General features: G+C 52.3%; 1 protein-coding gene across 16 annotated transcripts in view; it reads right to left on the reverse strand.

Moving 5' to 3' along the window:
* NCOR2 (nuclear receptor corepressor 2) overlaps window positions 1–23,251 on the reverse strand; it is a 260,683-nt gene that overhangs the window by 85,982 nt on the left and 151,450 nt on the right. For 8 of the 16 annotated variants that reach the window (XM_030024273.2, XM_030024281.2, XM_030024280.2 and 5 more), the window contains exons 9-12: window positions 12,972–13,038; window positions 7,360–7,547; window positions 5,919–6,015; window positions 3,302–3,480 (exon numbers count right to left, since the gene is read on the reverse strand). In XM_030024273.2, the coding sequence (XP_029880133.1) occupies window positions 3,302–3,480; window positions 5,919–6,015; window positions 7,360–7,547; window positions 12,972–13,038 (531 nt within the window). The remainder of the gene's footprint in view (window positions 1–3,301; window positions 3,481–5,918; window positions 6,016–7,359; window positions 7,548–12,971; window positions 13,039–23,251) is intronic. The other 8 variants (XM_030024275.2, XM_030024285.2, XM_030024284.2 and 5 more) reach the window with 3 other exon arrangements.

Below are 23,251 nucleotides of genomic sequence, written 5' to 3' on the forward strand. Positions count from 1 at the left end.
CCCCTGCCGCTGTGCAGGACCCCAAGCCCGGCTGGGCTGTCAGGAGCAGCTGCAAAGGACGGGAAGGGAAACCCAAACCCCGGGAGGAAGCACAGAGCTGCCACGTTGCCGAGTTGCTCAAGAGATCCCCGGTGGCACGGCAGCTCTGAGGAACACCGCCTCCTGCCCAGAGAGCGGAGGAGCTGTCAGCAGGCTCGTCCATGGCTCCAGCAGCTCAGGGGGGTGCATCGCCTGCCGGGGGGAAGCCGTCCCCAGGTGCAGAGACGTCTCCTCCAGCAAATCCCTTCGCCTAGCTGGTGGGGAAGCTCCAAAGGCCAGCAAGCCCTTGGCACGAGGTGCTCCTGCTGGTAGGAGGACAGTTAACCCATGTGCTGCCAAAGCGTGGGGAGCCTGGCGAGTGGTGACTTTGTGCCAGGGCTGGAGCACAGCGCTGGCCCCGGCAGAGAGGCCACCACCAGCACAGGCTCTGTCCCGGGGAGCCGAGTGGCCAGGGCCAGCCCCGTTCGGCACGTGCAGCTCTGCCAGCTCCCAGGAGCTGACGGCTCCATTTCCCGGGGAAACGGATTGGAGGCAAAAGGCGGGTGAGCTGTGGTGTGGGTGTAACGCAGACAGGACGTGGCTAGCAGCTCGGTGCCTCCAGCCTTGCTGGTGATTCCCCAGGGGCTGCTGACTGAGCTCTCTTCTCCTGCCTTTGCGGCTCAGCCCCACAGCCAAACTCAGGGTCAGGGCACCGAGCGGAGCTCAGTGAGGGCCTGACCAACTCCAGCCATGGCAGCAGGACGTGGGTGCTGTCACCCACGTGCCGACGCCCTTCATGATGCAGGACCCCCATCTGGTTTGGGTGGCACTGCAAGAACCCTGCCACTGTAACTGGTCACCAGAGCAAGGAGACCTCATCTCTGCTGCTGCCAGCACGAGGCTTTTGTGGGTGACCACGTGGGATGGGGGGGACATGGGAGCATAGACAGCAATGGGAGCGTGATGCTCGGGCACTTAATGGGATCCCTAGTCTCTATCCCACGGGTAGCTGCAGCCTTTCTACCATCAAGCATCTTGAAGGGTAAAACTTACCCCCCCAAGATATAACACAGACACCAAGGGACATCCCCCAAGACACATGAATAAATAAGAAAAAAGAAAACAGAAATGCTAGGGGAGGGGGGGAGAAAAAAAAAAGAAAAAAAAAAAAAGAAAAGCAGCTTGGCTGCTCAGACAGACTGGGTCAGAGCACCAAGCTGGAGCTGGCTCGTCACACTGTACACAGCACAAACCAAGGGCTGACCGAGGGACAGGGTTTTCAAGGCCATGTTATCAATGATGCTAATGCCGTGTCGGGGGCAATGCAGAGGACAATCCAGTGTTTTTCACGGGCCAGGCCAGGTCCCCATGATGAGGGACAGATGCTGTGCTCTCACGGTGCCCAGCACGACCGGGCCCCAATGCCTGAGCAGGATCAAGGGGTACCACAGCCATCTCTGCTCCTTCACTGGCAAACCAAGGCCCCCCTGGGAGCAGGCTAGCGATGGGCTCTCAATAAAGAGATCTGAAATCCTGCCCAGAAGCAAATCAAATCAGACTCTTCCTCGTGATTATGTTTTGACAGCTAAAATAGTTCAGACCTGGAGCCTGTCAGCCTTGCAGTGCCTGGCTGTTTTCTCTGAGAGCCCCTGCCATCAGGGCTGAACAAAAGGTTGCACGAGGCTTTCATGGTCTCAGGAAGAGGCCAGCTCTGGGTCACGATCGCAGATGACATAACTCTGGTTCACCTTAAAAACCTAGGCTAGAAGCCGCAGCACACCAGGCAGCTCGGCTACCTGTGCACCGGGATTGCGGTGAAAGCCAGGGCAGGACTCCCTCGGTCCCCCTTACAGCTCCTAAGTACCAATCTCTTAAAATGAGCTTTGTGAGAGCCCTGAAATCCTGCTGTATTTATGCCTCAAGCTCCGCATCACCCACAGTGATGACACAGAAACCACCGTGCCCAGCAGGATGCACGAGCTGGGTGTGGATTCTTCCAGCCCCATTAGCCAGGCACAGCCCCGCCATTAAAGACCAAGTAATTAGCCTTTGCGTCATTTGTGGGCAAGCCTTGCTGTTTGGAGTGTCACATTTTAAGGCTAATTAGCAATGAGGATTCTCCTCTACCAAAGGCTTGGAGCCGGTTTGCTTGTTTTGTTCTTTTTTGGTCCATCTTGGCAATTAGTTATTTCAGCTGCAAACAGGAGTCATCACGAGCAGGGACAGGAGGAGGGATCCTGGATATGGAGAGACTTCCAGCATGGCTGGCCGTGGGCCTGCTGGTAATCCACAGAGCCGTCCCATGATTGTCCAGAGGCCAGGCTAAAGTGGTGCTGCTGCAAGGGACGAGGTGGCCCTTGCGCACCCACATACCTCCGTGTCCCTCATGCCCACAGCAGCGAGCCCCAGCAGAGCTCATCCCACTGGAAATTGAACTCCAGCTCTGTTTTTACAGATGCACATGGCACATCAGGGGCACCAAGGATGCTCCAGTCCTCCATGCAAACACAGCCAGGTCCCTGCTGGGCTATGAGATACAGAGGAGTCTGGACGTGAGACTGAGCTGGGACCCACAGCTTGGCTGACAGCACGGTTGTACCCAGGGAAAGGATCAGCAATCCCCCAAGTGACCTCAGTCGATAAAGCAAAGCTGTTCTCAAGGACTGCTTGCAAAAAGGAAAAAGCATCGCAGCCAGAGTTTGCACATCTGATGCGGGAATTTATCCATGGAAGTGGCAGCCGGTGGCAAATCCTGCAGAGAGCAGGACGGAGTGCCGAGGGATGGGCACCGGCTGGATGCTGCAGCCCGAGGGGTTCTGTGTGGGGGAGTTGGATGTTGACAGCCCCAAGAATCCCTCTGGACACACAGTGCCCAAAGGACAGGTATGTAAATCCAAAAAACGTAACAGTGTATGGAGCACTGAGCTTCACTTGCTATCCTTAAACCAGCTGATACAACAGAGGACGTAGAAGCAGAAAAACTTCCAGTTCTTGCCCTGTCATGAGCAGCAGCTTCCCACACCTCTGCATGGGAGCAGGCAGAGCAAAAGCACACAGGTGCAAGCACACCAACCATGTAAAAAGGCCTGAGGTTTCTAAGCAGGTACATCACCCTGTGCCCAGGTCGAAAGCCACACAGCGACCGCGGCTGTGTCCCTGGGGGGCAAGACAAGCCTTTGGGAAATTCATGCCTTAGCATGCCAGGGCCCTGGCTAAAGCATTGGAGGGGTCCTGTCTCGCACTTCCCAAGGGCTACAGAGAGAGCTGTGTGGGCTACACTCACTTTTCCCGGAAGGTCTCCTTCTCCTGTTCACTCCACATGTTCATCACCTGCCGGTCCTTGTAGACCTTCATGGGGTCATCCATGAGGCCGTTCATGTTGATGAATTTAATGCGCTGCTGGTCAGCATCATAGAGCATGGGCGGGATGACGGCGAGCTGGCGCATCTGCTTCTCCAGGTTCTTTGGGGAAAGCAGAGAGAACAGTTGGTCAGCACCACGGGCCCATGGGGACCACAGGGGACAGATGTTCGAGAGGAAAGGACAGGCCTCCGCCTGAACAGGAGAATTCAAAAGCAAGCACTAGACAGCTTTATTGCTACAGTAATTGTAAATTAAACGCTGAAAGAGGTTATCGCTGTCAGCCAGGAAACAATTAATCTTTCATTTTGAAATAGAAGGCTCCAAGATACCGTGTGGAAATGTCTGACTTAAGCAAAACAACTCCTGACCACAACAAGAGACAAGTCAAAGCAGCGGTGGCACAGGCAGTGCAAAACCCTTCCCAGCCATCAAACGCAGGGCCACGTGGAGGTTCAGCCCCCCACCCCAAATTGTGAGGGAAGTGGGTCAGTTCTGCAAAGCTTTCTGAGAGGGTGGGCAGAGGGAGATGTTGCATTTCCCTTCCATGGGAAACCTAATACTGTTCCAGAAGGTTTCAAATGTCACCATAACGGGGCTGTCATTCCTTTCTTTCCTCTTACTGCAACACCCTGGGACATAATCTGATGCCTTTACTCCATCTTATTCAATCCAGAGCCCTGGCTGTGCACCAGGACAGGACAGACTGGGCACACTGGTTTCCTTAAGTATTGCAACAGAGTAGCCAATGTGATGTCTCATTTGTGCCATCCCCTGCCCCAAGGCTGGGACTGTCCCTTCAGCTGAGCTGCTGGTGGTGCCCCAGCACAGGTCCACCCTGTGGGGACGAAGGGATGCTCTGGCCACCCTCTTCTGTTTGCTAGCAGCACTATCGCTCTGAGTCCTCCCTGTCACCTGGGATGGCACTGGTCAGACACAAATCCCAACCTTGACCGAGGAAGGCCAGGTCTCAAGTGCTGTTATTTTAATTTACAGCCAGATGCCGGTTCCTTGGAGAACAGTAACGTCCAATCATTCCAGCAAGCTGCCAACTCAGGCCTGCCCAGCACTGCGACCGAGCAGATCCAACCTCCTGTTCCTAAAACACAGGCCTCTGCACAGACACCGATGTTTCAACTCATTTAATCACGTTCCTCATCCTCACTAGGACACCTCCCGTTTAGCAACCGGCTGCTTCGGATGCCCTGGGGGTGTCATCTCATTGTAGGAGGTCAGGGACAGCTCAAAGCCAGAGCATCGATCCTGACAACCGCAGACTGCCCCAGCTGAAAGGAGAAAGCCCCTGTGCAGAGCCACGGCAGGCAGAGAGGCAGCTGGCAGGAGTGCTGCTTGCAGCTGAGAGCGCACAGCCTCTCCCTTCGCCGAGCAGGGTCTTGGGGTGCCAAGCACTGCAGATGCACCCCACTGGTGGGCAGCCAGACCTCTCTCCTCTCCAGCAACACACCAGGGTGGAGAGCTGGCCCCTGCTGCCAGAAATTCTCCCTGGCTCTCACCTCCCTGCTCCTTCCAACCCCGTGGAAGGGCTGGAAGCTCTTATGGTCTCCTCTGAGACAAGCAAAGCGGTGCCTTGGGGCTCAGCACAAGGCTGTCAGGGTGGAGTTTAGCAGCACACTGTGCAGGAGGTCAGAGGCAATCATCTAACGCTCCCCTTGGCCACAACCTCTGCAGAGCTGTGAAATTTCCCTCTGCTTCTGAGATCCATGTCCTCCGGGCCGTTGCCTTTGCTGGCTAACAGCAAACTGCCTGGGACCCAGTGCAGGGAGCGAACCGTGGCACACAGGCAGCAAACATCTCAGCTATTGCTGGGCAATGGCTGCTCTCCCCTCCCAAACGCGATCCATTCACTGAAGCTTGCCTCCGTGCCAAGAGAGTGGAACCCTTGTGAAACCAGATCCAAACGAAGCCAAGGTCACGGGGATGTTTCAAGATGAATGGAGCACTCCCAGAAGATGTGGGCCAACTGGCTCACGTACAAACCATTCATTCCATAGGATTCCCCTGTGTCAAGCCACACAGCCCATTCAAAACAAAATGAAACAGAAAAACCCCTCCACTCAGCAGCCAGGGCGCCGGCTCCCTTCCCTTCCCACCTCCACTTGCAGTTTAAACCAGCCAGGAGGTGGTTTTAGGGTGCTACCCAGGATGAGCAGCATGCTGGGGTTTCAGGTCCCTAAGAGGCAGTCGAATGCCGATAAACCCTACCCACTGGCCACAAGCTCCTGAGATGCTTTGCTCCACGTTTTGCTCCTGCAGAACCACTGCACAGCTCCATTACACCTCTGGGGCAGCTAGAAAGATGTTACTGGGTATTGAAGAAACACCTCACTTTGGATCCTGTCCAGAAAGTGTATTAGGCATCATGGCAAGCTCCCCAACCTCAGCGCAGCCTGATGTTAGTAGGATTTGATATTAGATTTCACTGTCGGACCTGGCGTGGGACCTGGTGATAGTCTCCTGGCTTCCTCAGAGAACAGTGGAGTGAGGAGTGAAGAGGAGGAGAAAGTACAACCCCGTCTCACCTCTTGCTCTGAGAGCCCGTCGATGATTTCTGACACCTCGTGCTCACTGCGTGCAGCTGACATGGAGAGCCCGCCGCTGCCCCTCTGTCCTACCCTGCTGGGAAAGGGCAGTGAAACACTCAGACACTGATGCTCCATTTTGTAAACCACATTCATAACAACCCGCTGGCCTGTTGTCCTCGAACGCCATAATGACCATATCCCAACACCCCACGCAAGCCACGCCATCCCACACTATGGGAACGGCGCCCACTGCAGCCCCGTGGGCTCTGACAGCACTTAGTCCTGCCTGGAGAGCACTGTTCCCCATGTCCCCTGGGTTTTGGGCTCACAGGTCAAGAGCCTCTAACAACCTTCCTTACCTGTGCCAACAGCCACCTCCTGGATCACTACAACAGAAGGATATTTCATACCCAACCTACTTTCCCATTATTTTCTCCCATTCATTGCACCACAGCAACGGCATAAAGGCATCAGAGCTAGCACCGAGCCGTTAGCACTGTGCCACAGCATCTGGTTTGCAAATGCTGCAGCAACTTTTAAATCAAAACCAGCCATTGACATCTTTCCCCCCCCCAGTATCACCCAACATAACAGCCATGCATCCCAGGGAATTAAAAGTTTTCTTATTAAGGACATAAAAGCTTAAACATTTCTCAGTACCATTTCTCCCCTTCTCTTAAAATAAAGCCACCGATTAGGAAGTTTGGACCCATTCAGCTGTTTGTGGGGCTCAAGGACAGGATGCTGGCACAAGGATTTGGGTTCTGCATGCATCAGGTGTCCCTGGGCAAGATCCTGGGGCTGAAATGGGAAGGACAGGGAATTTCCAGCAAGAAGGGTGGAGATGATGAAATCAGTCTCCTCCTGGCAGGAAACGATATGACCTCAATTGTGCTTCCAATGAGGAGGAGAAAATGGACAGCGGATGGGACAGACAGAGGACATCCCTTTCAGTGAGACACTTTGCTCCTTTCATGTTGTCTGCGGTCATTCCTATAACCTCTGCAGACCTTTCTTCTACCTGCCCACGCTCCGATCAAAGCATAAGCGTGTATTAAATCATCAACATGACCAAATCCATCTACAAGTCTTGTACGTCTTCATTTAGGCCCACCAGTAAGGCAGTAATTGGCGCAGTCCTGACCAGGTGGCCAGCACAAGGGAGCTGCCCCTTGCTCTGACATGGCCAGCTGGGAGATCAGCAGCAGAGGGGAGATGGGCAACCACATTCCTGACATTCTTCCTTCCCTCTTGGCTCTGTGCTGAGCCACGCTGGGGAAAAAGCAGCAAAGCTACTTGTCTGCTGGCTTCTCCTTTCAACTAGAAGGGGAGAAAAGGGACTGACAGCATCCCAGCCCGCTCCTCCCATGAACAAATCCCACGCCCATCCCCAAAGAAAAGAGAAAGGCTGTCCGATACCAGCTCAGCCCCTTCCTACCGCTTCTCCTCTAACCTCTGCATGCGCTCTTGCAGTTCCCGCTGCTTCCGGATCTCCGGGAATTGCTTCTCATAGTATTCCCGCACTTTACTCTCTTTGGCACGGCGCCGGGGGTTATTTTCGATGCGCTCCACTTTTTTTTCCCAGGCCTCCATCAGCTGGTCATAGCGCTGGCAAAACTTCTGTTCCTGAAAGGGCAGAGGGAGAGAGGGAGCTCAGCAGACGCACCTGGGAAGGGCAGCTCCTCCAGGCCTGTCCCTCAATGGCTGCTCAGGCTGAGCGTGAGTCATATTGCTTAAAGAAATATGGTTTATTAGGACATGGACATGCTCCGGGGCCTGGGACCAACCCAAGGGTAAATTCTCAAAACAGGCCATCAGGTACCCTCAGGCTTTTCCCTTCCAGACCCAACATCTTTGCAGGAACCAGGACTCTCATCCAGTATGGCTACGTCCACCCACCACACCTCCTGCCTGAGCATCCTCCAGCGCCTTGGGTGCTTGATTCAGCAACCAAAGCCCCAGTGCTGGGGCGGGAGCCCCTGCTCTGACATGGCTGGCCACGCATGGGTAGGGGGCAAGCCGCCTGCCTGAGGCCACCAGGCAAGAAGGCACTGAAACACGGCCTTGGGAAGGGACACGGGAGGGCAGGAGAGCGGGTCCCTGCCGTGCGAGCAGGGCATGCAGAGCTGTAATTTCGGAGCCATCACCTCCCCTGGCCAGAGCCGGCAGCTTATCGTGCCAGGGAGAGGCTTGCCGAGGCACCCGCAGCCGGGCACCCCTTCCCACCAACACACACCGGCCCCAGTGCTCACGGCTCAGTGGCAACGCCAGCGGGACCGGGGCCACAGAGCAGCTCCACACACGGGCCTGGCTCCCCGCGAGCAAGAGCCGGGCACCCGGCCCCTGTCTGAGGCCATACGGCGTGGTGGCCCGGCCATGCCGTGATGCCACAGCTCCTCCACCGTCCTGAAAAGCAAAAGCATTTTGTCGGCTGCTGCTTCTCCTTTTTGGCCCAGGAGCGGGATGACCGCATCCCCGCAGGCAGCAAATCCAGGCTCTGCCGAAACGTGGTGCTGCAAGGGCTTTTCCACGCCGTGTCCCCCCAGGTGATGTCCTCATGGCACACCCACCCAGCTGCCCACACAGGTCTGGCACCACGCTCCTCCCTGGTATTGATGGGACCAGCCCGGTAACCATAACATTAAAATATCATTTGCAACACAAATGAACCCTACCACCACCACCCCCGAATCGCTCCTCCCTCCTTCCACCACACTCTTGCTGGAGGAAGATGCCCATGGACAGGCAAGGTCCACACCGAGAAGATGCCTGGCCACGGTCCCCGACGGCTGCAGTGGTGACAGGAGTGATGGCGCCCAGCCTCACGTGAAAGCAGCTGGGCGACCGGAGGGGGTTTTAAGGTTTCACTCTGAGTGAAACAAATGCCTTCTAGGCCCCAAATCAGGAAGCGAAAGCAGATGTCGCTCTGCAAAATAATCAATGGCAAACCCCAGGTTGCCTCCCACCCCTGACACCGCTTTCCATAACAGGCGGCTCGGCACCGGCACGCTCGGCAGCACGCTCGGCACTGCAGCAGAGACGGGGGAATCCAGATTTGAAAGCAATAAACTCATCTCTTGCCATCGCCACCCCATGACCGGAGGGAAGTCCAAGGCTGTAGGATTTCCCAGATGTGCTCTGCTCTTATCTCACTTGCTCTCAGCCACCAAAAAAAATGGGCAGAGATAAAAAAAAAAACCCCAAAGTGATGGAAATGCCTGATTCCAGGTCAGGAGGCAGCTGGGTTACCCCAAGCCAAGTGGGTCAGTCGTGCTGTGGACCCTGAGCACCGGCACCTCTGCGGCCCGTCGCTGGTGCCAGGCACCCACAGCAAGCCCCGGCCGGCGTCACACCGATCCTGGCACATCGGTTTGGTCCAGGCGTCCCAGACCTGGCAATAACGCAAGCGCAGCAACACGTCCTGTGATCCCCGTGGCCTTTTGGAGGCACCTCAGCAATAATGTGGGGCAGACGAAGCACCTCAAACCCTACAGTTGATGCAGACTAATGCTTCCCTCTGCACATAATAATAAATTAATTCCCATTTGCAAGCCCGGAGCCAGAGACTTTCCTGCCCCGCACGGATGCACAGGAGATGCTTGGGTTTCGGCAGGAGCTAAAGGAAACAGGTGTAAGATGAAAGCGAGGAATGAGAACAAAAATAAAAATGCCCTAAAAGCCAAGGGGGATCTCACGCTGCGGGCGAGGAGCTATAGGTAATGGCAACAAACCGCAACACCTCGCAAAAATCACAGCTGCTGCGTTTTTACCCCTCCTGAAGTGATGCTACCAGTCCCCTGAGAATGAGAGCTCCCACCCTGCCAGCAAATCTGCTACATCCTCCTGCTTTCAGAGCATAGCATTTGGGAAGAGGCTAAAAATACCCCGCAAAATTTATCAGCCTCAGCGCCGGGAGGCAGCCGGTGCCCTGTGCTGCATGCCAGCCCGTGGCACGGCTGGGGGACAGCCCAGCACAAGGGCTCGGTCTGGTGAGAAACTTCGAGGCTTTGAAAGGCTTTTCATTTCCCGTGGGAATGAGCTGGCGCTGGGTCCCACATAGCCACCACCCCAGCAGAGCCGCCTGGCACGGCTGCCGGGCTGTTTCGTAGCTGGCGGGGCGGCTCTTTTTCTTCCTTTTCCTCCACTCTTTGGGACAACTGGACGAAAGCTTTATCCAGAATTCCTCTTTTAAGGAACTGGTATTTGCCTGTGGAAAAAGCAACATCAACGTCATACTGCTGATTCCCCCAGCAGCTCACACCCTGGCAGCGGTGCAGGCAGTACCAAAGCTCCCCGCTCACACAACTCAGGCCCTCCAGAGCACAGCTTTGTTATGGACCGTCTGAGCACTTCTGACTTGCATCTGCTTTCTTAAAAGTCCCTTCCCACCATGGAGGAAAGAGATCTTTCCTGCCATGCAAGCTTCAAACCCCACTACAGCAGGGCTGGTCTGCAGCATCCCTGTCTAGCGCTTTTTGGTCCAGCCACAATACGTGCTCCCTGCAATCTTTTGCCATCCTTCGAAAGCCAAGATTACAGGCACATTATATCATTGTGCATTCCACAGATCTTCACAGCTCAATCACCAGGAGAAGCTCCTGGTCAGGCACTTCAGGAGCAGAAGTATCTATTCCTTCTTCAAGCATCCTCTGAGCAGCCTTAAGCAAGTGTGTCCATTCCTGAGCAACCGTCTGTGCTGGCTTTTAGCATCGGTGCTTCCTCTGCTCCCCTTCCCAGCTGAGCTCACCAGCCCATCAGCCTCTCAATCACACAAGAAAGTGATGGCGAGCCAAATCGGACTTGACATGCGTATCTAAAAATGGATGAATAGTAACGCCACCGTAGCAGCTGAAGGCAGTTTGTAGGCTGTGCCAAACCCGAGCCCTCCCACAGCCCACGCTCTCGCTGCTCCAGGGAACGGAGCAGCTCTTCGGAGGGGAGGGGAAGAGCGAAGGTGACGGGAGGAACCAGTCCAACTCCTGTGCAAGCTCCATGGTTTTCTTTCCCCGGCTGATAGAAATAAACCTCTTACAGCCAGAACAGCTCCCTTTACCCTTCCCTCTCTGCAGCATCACCTCTCTGATGGCAATTAAATGTCTTCTGCTGTGCTGTCCTCGGTGGAGGCAGGAGGAAGCCCTGCAGATCCTCTGGTGGGGCTCTCAGGGCTGAACCCTGCAGGGACCGAGCTCTGACCCTGCTCCAGCCAGCCCTGGGCAGCGACAATACCCCAGAAAGTAAAAGAGCTGGAAAGAAACGCTGGCACGTAGATAGGCTTTGCTAAAAATAGGGTCTGCTACAAAATAGGCAGAAAAATAGCTAAGCGTACCCATTTTGCAAACAGAATCAGCAAATGTATTCACTTTGCAAATTCAGCAACCGTATGTTGCCTATTTTGTAGAATAGGCAAAACGCTTCCCTAAACTGAAAAATCCCCTCTCAAGGACACTGAATAAACCGGCTGGCAGAAATTCACCTATTTTGCATGACCGGCAACTTTACTGCAAGCCGTATTTTAGGAACGATGCTCTTGCAGCCTAGGTAAAACCTTTTCCCCCAGCTCCTCAATATTCACAATAGAGCGACTCACTGTAGATTTAGCGCAGTAACCAGCCGTTTCCACCAGAAAGCAGCTCCTGGGCAGTTCCCTTCTGGTTCCAATAAAACCACATGAAGCTTTGCAATCCCTGTTTTGAGGAAGGGAATATTGATCCGCTACCCGCAACTGCAAAAGTGCTCAGCTGTGGCAGGCGAGGTGTCCTGAGCAGCACTGGCTACCACACTGCATTGTGCTGAAGGTGAAAGCCCTGTAGCCCCTTGCTAAAAACCTGGAATAAGTTTTATCATGGAAAAGACTAAACAAACATGTATTCAGACACAAACGGGAGACACAACCATCCCTCTGAAGTACAAGATCTGTGGCTTTTGGAAGATTGCTACAAACCAGGGGGGAAAATGAAACACAGGAAAGAAAAGGAGCATGCCTTTATTCACCATAAATCAGAAAATAATTTGGTCTCTTGCTCAGAAATGTCTGTATTGAAAGCTGCTTTTAAAGGCAGAACCTTCAAAGCACTTCCCAGGGCTGATTATTTTGCTTTTTTCCAACAATTCCTCCCAGCCGGAGCACTTCTGTCCACAACTAGCACCAAAGATGCTCAGAAAACCTGCACCATTTGCAACTTCAGCCGCTAACGCCAGCACCTGAGCCTGGCCCAGAACAGAGACACCAAGTCAGGAACCAGGATTTACTCTTCCACGTAAAATGCAAACCCCTGCATCATGGGCTGAATCATCCTTCGCAGAAAGATGCCACAAAATCCACCTTCCAGGTGGGGGCCAGGCTGTTGGCTGCTTCTGGCATTTCCCCTTCCGTGCTGCTTTCGCCTCCCAGCTCCCGCTGGCGACTGCTGCAGGCAGCTGTCAGTGCCAAAACCGTATAAATTCTGTAAATCCAACTTGAACTTTCTCCTCTATTTACTAGGGACTTGCAACAAATGCCTTCGAAGTCTCACAATAAACCCCACTTTCCACCTTACCTAACCAAGAACCATCTCCTTGAAGGACACTGCAACTATCTCGCAGGCAAAGCTGCCTAGAAATGAACTGGCCGGGGCTTGATTTTTGTTTTATACCACAAATTCCCAGAACATCACTCTGTGGTCAGCTGGAAGAAGGCAGATCAGTCTTCAGACCATTTATTGGAAGCAGAGTCAGCTTGTTTCACACCTCTCTTAGGGTTCAATTAGTCACAAAATAGACATTTATGCTGTGAATAGGCTCTCTGAGATCAATAAAGGGCTCCACTGTGATTAAGCCAACCCCGAGTGTTTGTTCTGCAGGGGGTACTTGCGGAGGGAGGTGCTGCCTGCAGCGGGATAGGGGACCTCTCCTTTACATCCAAGTTTTTTTAAGCATAAGAGATGCCACAGCAATGCAACAGGCAAAGTACTGAGCACCAGCACCTCTCTGCTGGAAAACATCCTTTTCTTTCTCACGTAATAAATTACGCTGTTTTATACATATAAAATAAGGTATAAGGGAATCACTTACCCACTGTTTGCGAGCATGATTTCTCCTCTTAAAGTACAAAATTAACTTTTTCCGCATTGCCTGGTTTCTGTGAAGAAAAAAAAAAAAAAAAAAGATGAGATCCGATTAACAAGGCGGCTAAAATCCAATGCCTGGCTCTCCCCACTCCCAAAGGAGTTTGCAGCGCAGTTTCCACCTTAACTCGGAATTGCATCAACTTCAGAGCAGCAAATGTGGTTATCTGGGGATCTCGCACCAGCTTAGAGAAAGACCAGCAAACCCTCTGACACAAGGAACTTCACCCACATCTGTTGGTAAAACCAGGACTAAGGTTGAGCACTAAATTCATAAGCCCCCAATTCTTCAAACTTTTATCGTGTGCTCAGCACTGAACACGGGCAGACGTTCACCTCTGCATTTACCCGTGGGCCAGGCTGTTTCTTGATTATTTTTACATTTTGATCTGCAAAAATCCAATGGGGTCCCAAGAGTTGGGGGGCTCAGGCCAAGCTCTGCATGGTGGGAGGTGGCTCCCCCCAGCACCCCCCGAGCAGAGGCCACCCTGAGCCGCCCCAGTCCCCAGGGCCAGCAGCGAGGGAACTGTCAGTGCACACACACGCTTGCAAGGGGTTATTCACCCCCGGGGCTCCGAGGCGCTGATAAGGAGGCAGGATTGCAGCAGGGCTTGCAGCACATATCTCCTAACCTCTTGCTTTCTTGGAGCCGTGCCTAACAAAGCTGCAAACAAACCAGCCAGGAAAGTTCAGCCGCTTGCAGAATTGGGACCTCAAGAGAGAAACTAGCCACTGCAACCACAACCAACCCGGCGTCTGCCCAGACACCCCCCTGGTTTTTTCTTCTTCTTTCTACTTTCTAAAGACAGCATGAAATAATTGCTCAAAGAGAAGCAGCGCCAAAGCAGCAAGGAGCTGGAAAGGCTGCACGAGCTCCCAGACTCTGCACGAACCCAAGAGCTGAGCTCCTGCAGTTGTTCCTGTTACTAATATTCACAGCAATAAAATCTCTAGGTAAAAGGTAGAGACCAGGGGCAAAGGAGTTTCCTTAAGTCTTTTATCCCGATTAAAGGCAGAGCTGCAGTGTGTAATTACTGATCAGGAGCTTAACAGTCTTATGTAGGCATGTTCTGCAGGATTTAGCAGAATGAAAAGACACCATCGCTGCTTCCTCATTCCCCTCCCTGCCTCGTCCCCTGACTAGCGGGGACGGAAAAAAAAAAAGAAAAAAGCCAACCATAAATCCCTAAAGCTAAACAGCAACAAAAGACACTGTTTGGGAAGGGGCAGAGGATCCCGCTCGCTTAGTGGGAGGACTGGGGGCAGTCCTGGCTTAATTTGGGGATGGAGAGCATCCCAGAAAGTATCCACATTTTTCACTACTCAAACTCCCTTTTCGCTACATCACTAAAACCGTGCACGGGCACATATGGGGAGTGGCAGCGAGCCCGCAGCATGCGCTGTCCTGTGGACCCCAGGTCCCTCCAGCCCGCCGCCAAGGCTGCACCTCTGCTCCGGCGGCGTGCCGGGGGACCCCAGCCCGCCCGCACGAGGGGACGTGGAGCAGGGCCTAGGGGCACCACTGCAACACTGGCACCCAATCATTAGTGGGTTTATTTAGGACAGCAGTTCCTTGGGTGTGGGGTCTCTAACCACCACTACCTCCAAGATCAAGCATGGCTGCTAGAGGAAAGGTAGCAGGATTTGGGACAGGGATCATTTCTTCTCCAGCACCCCACAGCCACACTCAGCTTTGTGGCCTCTTTAGTTTCCCAAGGAAAAAACACATCAGGCTTGATTCTTGGTCCTAACAGTACCATTCACATTTTGTAACCTTCTGTTCTCCCCTTTTAATTAGTTACCAGAGGTATGGGATACACGTGGAGTCCCCGAACACTGCCTGAGCTGCACTACATCTTCATTCCCTTTGACTTTGCCTTGAACACTTTGGTGCAAAAATAGACCTTGATTTCCAAGGCAGCGCTAGCAAGTGGCACTTGTAACTCCTCCTACAAACGGAAAACACCAGCTACCAGCTGGGAACAGACTCCAGTATCCCCAGCTCGAGCCACTGGCAGGTAGAGGCACACAGCCCCAAATCCCCATGCACTCCCACTTCCAGGCAGCACCAGCATCGGCAGAAGGCCCAGCCAAGAGACAGGGCTGAAGGTTCCTGCAGAGCAGACGCTTGGATTCAGAAAGGTTTTCTGAGCAAGAGCTTGAATATCAAGCCACGTCCTTTGATTCTGTTTCAGAAATCAAAGTGGCATTGATCACTGGGGGGGGGGGGGGGGAGAAATCTAATAAATCCATGCACGGGGCACCTTCTGCCTTTGCTCTTTTTTGACGGCATGTTTACAAAGGACCCGCTGTTGTTCTGGGCTGCACTGCGAAGACCAGAGGCCACCTCATTAGATATATTAAGAAACATTGCTGCCAAAGGCTTCTCCCTGCTGGATCACACAACGCCACTGTCTTTTGTTTCTGTCTCTGGTGCATCCACTGAAGAGCCTCAAAGAGGGTTGCAGGCTACCAGCTGAGCCAAACCTCACTGCTCACCTCAGCGCAAACAACATTCACTTGCCCTTAAAAATCAGGGAAACTGAGGCGTGGGGCTGCAGTGATGTCTGCCTGCTTGTGCAGGGAGGGAGGCACGAGAAATGAGTGGGGCTGTGCTGTGCCGAATGCTCCGGAGCATCCATCTCTGGATGCACAGGTGAGGTCGGTCCAGCAGCGTCCAGCACCCATTTGCCAGCCCTGCACACCAGGCGCTCCTCTGCCCACCCGCAGGCTCTCCTCCCGACCGAGCCCCGGATCCTCCCAGGCTCTCGCGTCCCTTTGCATCGCACACGGTGAGCTTTCATCACTGGCTCCAGCGCCATGTGGTACTGCAGCGGGCAGCCATTCCTCCGGCAGAGACCCCATCGGACGGATTTCCTTCCAAGGCTTCAGCTCTGCACAAACAAGTTCCGACGGGAGACTGTGCCCAAAAGACACATTCTCCTTGTTTGTTTGTTTATTCCAATTCTGATGGAAACTCTAACACTGGGAAACCGCTGGGGTGATGCTAATGACGATCACTTGTGGGATGGCCCCCAGCAAAGGGTCATGGATTGTCCCTGGGGGCCAGCACAGCTAAATCAACCCCTGCCCTCCCCCACACCAGCCTGGGTGACATCCAGCAACAATGTGGGGCTTTGACATGCTGCTCATGGAGAGTAAATGAAGAAAATTAGCAGCTCTTATGCAGCTGATGGGTTGCCTTGAGTTTTGCATCACGGCTGACCTTGAAAGTGCTAATACAGGCAAAGACTTAATGGCTCTGCAGCTGCAAAAATCAGGAATGCCTTGAAAGCCAGTGTATGTTTACCACCGCAAAGGCTGAAGTAATCAAAGAGTGAAAGGATTAAAAACAACAACAAAACCCCTCATGCCCTCAATGTTTTTGCCACTTTATCTTTTTTTTTTTTTTTTTTTTTTTTGCATAAGGTCAACCTTTCAAAGGTTAATACAATCTTGGTAAATATAAATAGGCTTCACAGTTTATCTTGCTACATGTACTGCTGTTACTTAGAAACCATTTGCAGAGAGGTTAATTCGGGCCACATGTCTCCAAAGCACACGCTGTGCTGCTCCCTGGGCAAATCAAAGAGCCAAGCTCAACTGCTGCGGCACAGGCGGCGAAGGTAAGGGCTGTCTGCTGGGACTCCTGCACAGAAATAACCAGCGTGGAGCAGCACGTGGGAAAGGTCGCTCTTGCAACGCGCCAACCCTCCTTCATCATCCTTGTCGGCAGCCTGAATCCTTGCAGCTCCCTGCCTGCAGTTTGCTGGGGCAAAAGAAAAGCGTCACAGACGGAGACCTGAACCACACAGCCTCCTCCTCCACGGGGTGAAGAAATCAGGCAGTTCACAGGCAGAAGGAATGGAGGCTCCTTAGATAAAGCAACAGTGACTCTTGTGGACAGTTTTAAGTATTGCTGGGCTGGCACATCCCACACCATGCTGGGTCGGAAGGACACGCGAGTTCCCTGTCCTGTCCTTGTCCTTGCAGTGCCCCACGCAGCTGCTAAGGCAGGGCAGGGGCAGGCTGGGATGGACCCAGCGAGACACGGAGCCTGGCCAGCTTCTGGCGAGCTGGTGTTCGGGGCCTGCCAGATGGCACGTCCTCATCCTCGTGGTCAACAATTCATCTAATCTCCGCTGGAGCCCATCCGCATTTCTGCCCTCCCCGCGGCCGTGAGCTCCACAGCTCCCTGGTATGCTTATGGGGAAAGACCTTCCTTCTGGTGGGCTCTCAGCTTCACGTACCGTCCCCCAGCACCGGCTGCAATGACGTGGTCAATACGCGTTTCCCACTCGCCTACTTCAGCGCAGCCCCAGTCTAACGCTTCCCTCTGAAGGCAGCTCTTCTCCAAGGTGAGGACACCATGTCCGGTTACATTCTCCGTGCCTGAAGCTATTCCAGCCCTTTGGTCACCAGAGGAGCTTTCCCTGCACCTTCTTTGCTCCTCTGCAGGGACGGGGAAGACCAGCCAGGGCAGGTCATGCAGCCACCACAGCCTTCTCCAGAGAGACACTGACTTTGTGAGCTTCTGCAGACCCCAGGCACAGAGTCACCTCCAGACAATCCCCAAAGTGCGGGCTCTTGGCCACGCTCGGGGAGAGGCAGCCTTGCGCTGGGAGCTCAGAGCTTCTGCTCTTCTCAACTGCTCTGCAAATGCCTTGAGGATTTCTGTCCTTGCTGCCGGTGAACTAACCCAGTGATGATCTCCTTCCATCATCCCTGCGGGGCAAAGGTAAGCCGAACCTGCCACCAAGGCTGTGGGCGATTTGGGTTTTTTCCCACATCAGAGGCCCATTTGTTTGCAGTCCGGGGTGGCAGAGTCTCTCAGGAGAACAGATCCCCTGCTTTAGGGGCTAGGTATCAACTGGACGAGTGCAGCAAGAGCCCCACTACCAGGAACCAGCCTGAAATGGGGCACGACCCCGGTGGGGAGCCTGGGGCAGCCCCACCACTCCCCAGCACTTTCCCCACAAGCACCAGCAGGCAGGAGGAGGAAACAGAGATCAAACAGGGTAAACCAGACTCAAAACTTGATGTTTCATTGTCATCTGCCACCAGCACAGGAAGTAGGATTGAAATACTACCAATTATTTTGGGTGTGATTCTGCAAGAGCTTTTTGACCTTGCATAACTCATCCTCATCCCACAGTCCCACTGACCTACCTGGTGAGCCCCACACCTGAGCGTGGTTCTCAGAGCCAGCCTCCAAACCACTGAGTGAAATACATCTCCCACTCTGAGCAAAGCAAAGGGAGCCCTGTGGGAGCAGTCGCTTCCACCTCAACTGGTTTGGCGCAAGGTTGCCTTTGTATTTTGGTGTTCACAATGGAGCCAGTGAAGGAGAGAACCCGTAACTCTGACTTTTGAGTTACTTGGCTTAGGTCCACATGAATGACTTGGCTACAATCCTTCCGGAGGCTGCAATCTTAAAAGGATGTGCACGCACACATGCGTGTCGGTGCTGGTGTGTACACATATGTGGACACTGCCAAAGCCCTGGGATAAGGCTCTCAAGGATACAAAGAGCCAAATGCACTGCAGCACACCTGGCCGAGCCTGCCCGCAGAGACCTTCAGCCGGTGCAAGATGAGATGAAAGGAAGTTTGCTATTTGATCAAAACTAATCAGGGGTATTTAATTACACAGGAACGTCTTTCATCAAACAGCCAGTGCAAACAAAGTAGGGATCAAGCCTGCAAAGAGCGATGGGAAGGAGGCAGCGAGCAGCTGGCAAAGCCATTGTACAACGAGATTGATCATGCAGGCAAGGGTCGGAAACGGAGGAGCCTCCTGGCAACTCCAGCCAAACAAAGCGCTGCCAGCGAGACTGGAGATCTGCAAACCACGGGACCCGAGGAGCACAGCAAGAACGCTCCAAGGTGAAACCAGCCAAGAGACAACAGAGAGCGTACAGAAACGGTTGTGTCCCCCCAGGTACACTGGCTCCTGTGTATCGCTGGTGCCGGGATCCCAAGCCGTAGCTCAGGGTAGTCACCAATTCCCTACCCCTCTAGCTGCAAGACGCCCTGCAGAGAGGACAGGGAGCAGGTCATCCTGTTCACGGGTCATTGCACTCATTCATTTCCTTGCTCTGAAACGGCCAGAGCACACGGCTCCAGCTGGTAATACACTGTAACCTATTAACCCCAAGGCAGGGCACGTTCCTGGAAAGCCAGCTGTTCAGAGCAGTTGCCTTGCAATATCCAGAAACACTTTCTGGGGAAGAAAAGCAAAGCAGATCTTCAATTAATTTACCCCAGAGCCCTTGAGCATTGGGATGGACTAAACCCCCAGCACCATTAGTGCCTCTGAGAACAGAGTGGCAGAGGTCCATAACTCTGGATGTACATTCAGGCAGGCTGTGTTTGTGTCCAGAAACACTCAAGAGAAAGAAGCCATCCGGAGGTCTCCCAGCTTCTCAAATCACGTCCTCTGCAAGTCCAAAACGCGTTCAGCTCTGGAGGTCCAAAGTCGTCGCTATAATTCACGAAAAAGTTTGCACTGTTAATTCACCTGGTGGTTCACACACTGAGGCCAGTGAGACGGTTGTGCTCCAAGGAGGTAATGCCTTGGCAAACACGGGTGCCTTGTTATCAGAGCCTGCCCTGGCCAGACCCCCAGCACAGCCTGTCCAGGTCCCTGTGGTGCCATCTCCTTGTGAAGATGTTCCCACTGAAATGCTCAAGTGACTCCCTTGGGCAGCAATAACATCCACAACCACAGTTCTTAACATCAGATGGGAAATTCATGTCCACCCCCTTTAGCACCTATGAGCTTAGGACTAAAATGAGACAAGTGCAAGTGCAGAAGCACTTCTGGCCATCAGTCAGGCACCTGTCCTACACCTCTGCCTTCCCTTGAAGCCCAAGATGACATTGCAAGCTGAAGCGTTGCAAGATAGTCCAGCCCAAACCAGTATTTGGCTTTTCACTGGCAAGAGAAAGAAGCAGAAGGTTGCAGCGTGTGTCTCCATCATTTAGTAATTCATCACAAGGTAATACTTCTGCCCTGGTGCATGCCAACAGAGAATAAAAGAGATGAGAAACCTTGAATGGGATGAGCGGGGAGCTGCTAGGTGAATTTCTAATGAGGAAAAAAATCTACAAGCACTAATAAAAAGACCTGAAAGAGAATGTATTAGTAATGACAGGGTTTGGAAGAGCATTTGTGTTACATGTCAGGCTTCGATTATGAATTTAGAGGCAATCCAGTGCTACTAAAACCCCTAAACAGCCAGTAATGAAAAGATGACTTAAATTTTCAAAAGTGACAAGTGATTTGGAAAGCCATAGTTGTTAAGATTTTCAGAAGAAAGCAGTTCTGCTCCTTGCTCTTTTAGGAGAAGGTGGAGGGGTGGGAGGCCTTTCAAAAAGAAAAAGATATTCAGAAGCCCCTAAACCTCTCTGAAAATCCTGACTTCAGATTTTGATTCTGCAGAGGCAAAGCATCCTCCCTCCGAAAAGCTATCAGCTGCAGACAGCAACCCAGATGTGCAAATATTAACAGTACACACAGCTTTGCTGCCGCTGGATTTGGACATGCAAGAAACCCAGAATCACACAAAGCTCTTGATCTGTTTTAACTGTACACTCACACCCTGGTTCTCCGACACCTCTCCAAGCATCTCAGGGGTATGCAGCCTAGTTTCAACCCCAACATTGATGAATTTCAGTGTAAAAGCAAGGAGAAGCTCTTGAAGGGAAGGTTTAAAGCAAACCCTGTGAACAGCACCTTGCACGTACTTACCCTGGGCTTTTCAGTTTTCCTTTTGTGTGCTTTTTCAAGGCTCAGAAGCTCATATTTTGCTTTCAAACACAAATCCCACAGACTATGACTTCAAGATGACTGCTTCGGGAAAGGAGGGAGGAGAGTCCTACCAGGCTGTTTTTCATGGCTCACCGAGCAGGAATCTCCTGCTGTAGAGATGAAGGCTCCCTCAGAGAATATCTCTCCAGGTAGACAGCAGGTAATTGATCCTGCTCATGTGAACAACATCTTGTCATTTTTCAAACACTTGGAGGAAAGAAGGTTAATATCTTTGGTGCCAGGAGTCTGGAAAATATGCAAAATCACTATCACGGCAGAGTAGGAAGAGCAGCTCTCATCCTTGTACATCCAGCTGGCAAAATGCTGAAGAGACCTAGACCAAATGTACTGGTGCTTAACTGGTGCACAAGCAAGTGTCCTCTGCGTTTGTTGCTGTATTTCAGCAAAATCTAAATAAAGGGGTCTTTGCAACCTCCTCAACTGATGCAGAATCATTCAAGTGGCCTCCAGTTGCGTTCAGAGCTGCAACACATCTTGAAGGAAACTGTCAGTCCATTGCAAAGCCAAAAAATTCACACCTTGAAAAACAGCAAGGACCAAGCTAGCTATGGGGGAAAAGCTCAGATAAGGGCACTAAACGCTGTCTTGCTCTCTTCTTCCTTGATGAGAGAGCAGCAGAGCCTTTCCCTCCAACAAAGAAGGTATTTCAAACAGAAAGGACACAGTCCCATCAAAGGTAGGTCAAGTCTTTGGCACAAACCACTCAGCGGTGCCTTGGATCACGCGGCAGATGTAGCATACAAAATTAACCATGTTTGCTCGAAGCCTGCACTTGCAGGTGAACCAAAGGGACCCAAGCAGACGGGTAACAGCACAGCGAGGCAGCTAAACAGGACTTAAAAGCTTTTGAAGCTGCAAACACTGGAATGAACTGGGGCATGAAATTAATTTTAACTGTACTGAATAGGAGACAGGCCATAAAACTCCATGAAAATAAGAGACCGGTAACATTTTAGTAAGAGTAGAAATTCTTCCCGTAACTCCCCAGTCAGCTCTATTAGCATAAGTGACTCATCCCAGCTGAAAAGCAAAGCAAACAAGCAGGAAGAATTGAACTAGTGTTGCAAGGCGGCGAGTATCGCTGTAGAGAAATCGAGGAATCCTGGCTTTCTGATATTCAAATGCCTTCCCACTGACACTTGCAAACATTCAACTGAGAAAAAAAATCCACCCTAGGAAATGTTTAAAAAGAAGAAAAAAGGTATTTGTGAATAGTAACAGCCTGGCCATCCTCCTGTGCCCAGGTATGACGCTCCAAACCAGCTTCATGCGGGAGCAGTTTCTATTTAACACAACAGAGCCAGCATGCAATGAGGTTTTGTGGACAGAATCACAACCTAGATGATTTTTCCAGCAACGTGCCAAAAGACTTTTTCAGCATGGCTACATCTGTGTAGGGGGAAGTTGTTCAGAAGAATCTGCATCCAATTACACCTTGGCAAAATATAACCTGTGGTGTCCTGGCAGTTGTCCTTCTGGTGCTCTAACGCATCTGGCTGACGTCTCCCAGCACCCTGATGATTTACTCGATCTCTTACCGAAAAAGCCACCTCCAGGCTACAGAGCGGAAGCTGCTCTTCTAGAGCAGAAGGCACAAACATATTAAGAACGAGAAAGAACAAAAAGTATCTTCAAATGCAGCCTGCAGAGAAGTTGTAGGTGGGATTTGAACATCCAAGCATGATTTGGTCAAAACGGAGAAGTTTAATACCTTTTCCTCTTGTTCAAAGGACCCCGAATTATCTGCTTAGAAGAATCACTGAAATCTTGATTTTTTTTTTATCTGCCTCCCAACCATCCGAATGTCTTTTAATGTGCAGCAGGGACCCAAGAGATGGGAGAACAGGACACACCGATTTCTCTGCATGTCCATCAACAAGTAGCAAAGTGCAGTTCAGACCCCAGGACCTCCGAGACAGACCCACGGTCAAAAGCAGCAAACATCTGGAGCCCAGATCGCTCAAGGGCCTTTCGCTGACCTAGATCCGTAAATGCGTTTGGCTGGCATCAATAACCAGCTGAAGGCAGCTAATTGTGAGGTTTCTGGAAGGAGGAGACGGAGGCTTTTCATTAAAATGTGTGGTTTCCTTCCCATATTTTTGCAGCATTAATCACAGTGAACATTAACCCCAAGCCTGCCCGCTCCAACCTCTCCTTGGTCTATCACCACCACCACTACAGCTGCACGGGAGGACTGCCTGCTGCCCGGTGTTGGGATAACCCTACGGATGCCTACAAGGGAAAGGATGGAGAGGAGCGCCTGCTCTGATGGCATGCGAAGTTGGTTTGACAGGGCTTCACATCTCATTACCAGTTTCGCTCCTGACCTGCGCAGTCAGTTCCCTCTCATTTGCGCCCGTCCTTCAGGCGGCAACCAAGGACAGGAAATCATTT

The sequence above is a fragment of the Aquila chrysaetos genome, chromosome 9, assembly GCF_900496995.4.
Source record: "Aquila chrysaetos chrysaetos chromosome 9, bAquChr1.4, whole genome shotgun sequence".
Lineage (NCBI taxonomy): Eukaryota > Metazoa > Chordata > Aves > Accipitriformes > Accipitridae > Aquila > Aquila chrysaetos.